General features: G+C 46.4%; 1 protein-coding gene across 1 annotated transcript; it reads right to left on the bottom strand.

Moving 5' to 3' along the window:
* Window positions 1-1,782: 1,782 nt before the first annotated feature.
* Window positions 1,783-3,942, bottom strand: GNG8 (G protein subunit gamma 8). Its single transcript, XM_053473557.1, has 3 exons — window positions 3,728-3,942; window positions 2,686-2,818; window positions 1,783-2,035 (listed from the first exon to the last, which is right to left on the bottom strand). Exons 2-3 carry the CDS (start codon window positions 2,767-2,769, stop codon window positions 1,907-1,909), a joined length of 213 nt encoding a protein of 70 aa, XP_053329532.1. The 5' UTR covers window positions 2,770-2,818; window positions 3,728-3,942; the 3' UTR covers window positions 1,783-1,906.
* Window positions 3,943-4,585: the final 643 nt, after the last annotated feature.

The following is a 4,585-nucleotide window of genomic DNA, read 5'->3' as shown; positions in this document are numbered from 1 at the left end:
ATTCACGACTTTCCCTGAATAAATAACAACCGCTAGACTGCGGGAGGATATTATTATTATTATTAAACAGCCAAGATAAAAATACTCCGCGCTTCTGATAGAGAGCCTAAAAGAAACCTATGCCATACCTCCCAAGTGTCCCTGTTTCCTTTCGCTAGTCAGGCCCCAAACCCCTCTGTCCCTTTTTTCCTCCCTGATGCCCCACTTGTATATAACCGAGGACAGATGTGTTATTGCAGAGGTACGCATTCAAAAAGTTATTACACTAGAAACATAGAATGTGACGGCAGATGAGATTTAGCATTTTTTTAAAACCTTAATCAGCAGTTGATCTCGTCTTAGATGCTGGAGCCATATGCCTACCTCATGCGTGTTTACATTATCTTACTGTATTAGCCTCTACCACTTCTGCTGGGATGCTGTTCCACTTATCTACCACCCTCTCAGTAAAGTAAAATTCCATCTAAACCTCTGACCCTCTAGATTTAGATGATGGTCTCTCGTTGTAACATTTCTCCTCCTTTTAAATAATCCTCCCTCTGATTCCTCGTACTTTCCCCGCTCACATTATATGGTAATAATGCTTTTATTGGACTAGCATTTAGTTAGTAGGTTTGGAGAGAATCGGCTTCCCGTTGGTCGTACGGCTGGCCGTGATGAGGTAGAAGTTTGTGTTTGGATGTGAGAATGTGACACGCTGACCTCTCTTTGCGAGTACATATAGCGCCGCCCAGTGGAAGCCATATGTAACTACAAGCCGGATACATTCTAGAGACTCGATTGTTTCAGCACGAAGAAGAAGAGTCTCCAACAGATTATTTTGAATAATTTGACCAATCAGCTTCCACCAGATTTCACTTAACAACCACGTAATGTTCACGAGGGTAAAACACAGAATAGGTCTCATATATAAAGTCCATGTGTGCCAAGGAATAACAACCCTTAAACGAGGAAAAACTGATATGTTTTATTTTCCAGTTGATTAGATTTTTATTAAGTTGCCGAAAGTCATACAGACCCCCAAATATCCAGATCAGTAGCAATTCAGGACCAACCCTGGACCAGAAAGCTGGGCTTCTAATACCTTAGAGACAAATCCATGTTTCATCTACTGCCCCTAAGGGTAAAATCATTAAGTGGGGTGGAAGAAATGTCTCCTGGGACCGTTCTACGACTTTCTGAACCCCACATCTCATTTTATTACGGGGAATATATACCAGAATGTGAATTAGTTAAAGACTACAAGAAAAGTGCAGCAGCATCTTCACGGCTGATAGCGAGTCTCGTTGCCCCTCAGCCTCATACTCAATGGACGTACTGGTGAGACTGCTTGGGGTTATGGGGAGACGGTAATGTTGGGTACTGGTGAGACTGCTCGAGGTTATGGTGAGACTGCTCGGGGTTATGGTGAGACTGCTCGGGGTTATGGTGAGACTGCTCGGGGTTATGGTGAGACTGCTTGGGGTTATGGGGAGACGGTAATGTTGGGTACTGGTGAGACTGCTCGGGGTTATGGTGAGACTGCTCGGGGTTATGGGGAGACAGTAATGTTGGGTACTGGTGAGACTGCTCGGGGTTATGGGGAGACAGTAATGTTGGGTACTGGGGAGACTGCTCGGGGTTATGGGGAGACTGCTCGGGGTTATGGTGAGACTGCTCGGGGTTATGGTGAGACTGCTCGGGGTTATGGTGAGACTGCTCGGGGTTATGGTGAGACTGCTCGGGGTTATAGGGAGACTGCTCGGGGTTATAGGGAGACTGCTCTGGGTTATGGTGAGACTGCTCGGGGTTATGGTGAGACTGCTCGGGGTTATGGTGAGACTGCTCGGGGTTATGGGGAGACGGTAATGTTGGGTCCTGGAAGGCAGTAGATAGAAGATACATCCGAGGCCACTGATTGCAGAGTTCAGAGGACGATGCATACAAGTCGCTTCTCTCTGAACGGATTTTCAGACGATGGAACCGGGGAGACCAGTGGATCCGACAGAGAGTGAGACTGGCAGAACGACAGCAGCTCGGAGACCACCAGAGACACCTTGGAGACCAACAGAAAGAAAGTGATTGGGGGGAAAAACAGCAAACTTCAAACCCAATCTAGATTAAGGGCAACCTCTATGGAAACGTTCTAGAATCTTTAGAGTGACCTATTGAATTGTGACGAATGTTTCCCTAAACTTGGCCAATGAAGAGGGTGCATGGATTACATTTCAGACCAGGAATTAGCTGAGGGTTGTGGGGGTAGCAGTGCTCTTTAATGAAAAATACCCAAAATAGACCTCGAGCGAGCAGCCTTCTTGGGCTTGCAGATATAAGAGTTCTACTGCTTGTTGGTTGTCATTTTTAAGGTTGGTGTCTACACTGCGCAGCCTACAAAAGGACAGCTTTTCACCGATTTCCATCGAGTGACTTACAGACCAGTAGGCCAACGGCTTTCTACACCATGGCCTGGGTTTTGGAGGCACCCAAGAAAACTGTGTGATCCGATCGGAAGCCTCCTGCTTTGCCACAGAAACCCCGCAGTTCGGCTGTGTGACCCCCAACCGCCGACCCTGAGTTGTAAAAACCTGGACTCCTTGGTGACATCCTCCAGCAGCCGTACCCAACGCCCAGTCTGCTGAGCGTGATGGGAGCTGTATCTCTTTATCTAGATCTGAGAGCACCACCTGCTTTCAGACTCCCTCTCACCTTCATCCTGTTCACGTTCACTTCCATCTTCAGCTGCTCCACGGCTTTCCGCGCCTCGGCGATGCGGGTCATGTTGTTCGACATTCTGTAAAGCGGCGTCAAAACACCTCGATGCCGCAGCAATAAGGGACACCTGCGCCTAGTGTCCCGGGGGATGGGCAAGTCACAGCATGCAAAGGGAATTTAATAACAGGTGAGTATATCCCGAGGCACGATCCATTTATATGCCGGAGTACAAATATATATTTATATATCTATACACATATTATATATATTACATATATATATTTCTCCATACACATATATATGTGTGTGTGTGTGTGTATATACCGGTATATATATATTGCTCGGGTCTTTACAGGGTATAAAGCAGTTTAATGACGGTCCTATGCCCTGCCACACATAATTACTATACTGGCTGCTTTTGAAGTAATTTAACCCTTTCCACAACAAATCCGGGAGGGATATTTGTTACTGTTAAAGGGGACACATTGTATATATGGCTCCTCACTCTCCTTCTAGAACACAATAGCGTCACATTGTTAACCCTGTCACTCCCATAAGTCTCATGGAGCATCAGCATTCTCAATCACACACCTGACTCTCCCAGGAAGAGCATCATTTTTACTTTAATGAGTGGGTGGAAGGTAAGTGAATCAGCCACCCAGCAGAAGTGGTAGAGGCAAATACAGTGAGGGATTTACACATGCATGAGATCGGTATATGGCTCCTGAACCTAAGATGAGACCAACAACTGATTAAGGTCTGAGTCTTTCCAGCAGGAAAAACACGCCAAATGGGTCTGATCTACCATCAAATTCTATGTTTTTATCATCCTATTAACTCCTATGTTAACTCGGGTAACTCATACTTTACAACCTAACCCTGTCAGTGTTACACCGCATTGGCACTGAAAGGGTTATTAAACCATTCCTACAGCCGGGAGGTAAGAGTTAACCCTCGGAGTGCAAGATGGGATTCATGGCACTAGAATTCCTAACATCATTAGAATTTTGACTCCAATCAAATAACATTCGCTCACCTGTAAGAAGTCGCCTGCGAGAAGCTGACCGCCGGACAGTGACAGACCGTCGGGGATGGACGGTGTGCGGACGGAGAGCTCCTTCTCCAACACCTGAATGCGAGAGACTGTCACCAGCCCCGGTGACAGCTCCTAATTCACGCGACTCCCCAGAGAGAGGGAGTAGGCGAGGAAACAGGTGTGACAAAGGAGGAGGACGCGGTACTAAAAGCACGAAACACGATATACGCTCTAAGTCAGGGTCCCCGAGCCTTGTGAGTGTGAGGACCCCATTAATAACCCCCAACATATCCTTAAATGAGAATCAACCAGCGCCTCTGTCTTTCCCCGGCTGTATTCATGGGAAGACCTAGAACCGAGGCACTGGGTGCATGAGAACCACCATTGAACTCTAGGACTTCTTCACTAAGGACCAAGATGACTCCAATCCCTCAGATTTAGGAGAGAAAGTCACCACCTTACTGTCATTCACCCAGGAACCACTAGAGAGCATGACGCCAGATATATGTCACGAGCTCCTTAGGCTGGCTGAGGCTCATGAGAGTAAGGGATAGTTTGATTGGCAGACTGCCCTTCTCCGCCTCAGGTATGGTTACAGTGTAAGCCCCCCAGCATACGATCTCTATATGAACATATCCATACGTACCCCCAACATACAGCCGGCTGCTCGGTGCTAATGAATCATGTTCTGGGTTATATTTGGATTTGGAATTCTTGGTCAGTTTCCATGGAAACATCAAGAGCAAAAAGAAAAAAAATAGGCACAAAAAATAGAACTTGTGTGTGTGCTATATACATACATATCTGTGCACTTTATGTATGCGTGTTTCATGTGCGTGTGTGCGTGTATATATATAT

Source organism: Spea bombifrons, chromosome 8 (genome assembly GCF_027358695.1).
Source record: "Spea bombifrons isolate aSpeBom1 chromosome 8, aSpeBom1.2.pri, whole genome shotgun sequence".
NCBI classification, from domain to species: Eukaryota; Metazoa; Chordata; class Amphibia; order Anura; family Pelobatidae; genus Spea; species Spea bombifrons.
This window is presented reverse-complemented; position numbering and strand designations above follow the sequence as displayed.

Coding starts and splice junctions, on each gene's coding strand:
- GNG8 (XM_053473557.1), bottom strand. CDS start 2,769: ATGTCGAACAACATGACCCGCATCGCCGAGGCGCGGAAAGCCGTGGAG. Junction 2,036..2,685: donor TGAACGTGAACAGGATGAAG/GTGAGAGGGAGT, acceptor TTGGTCTCCAAG/GTGTCTCTGGTGGTCTCCGA.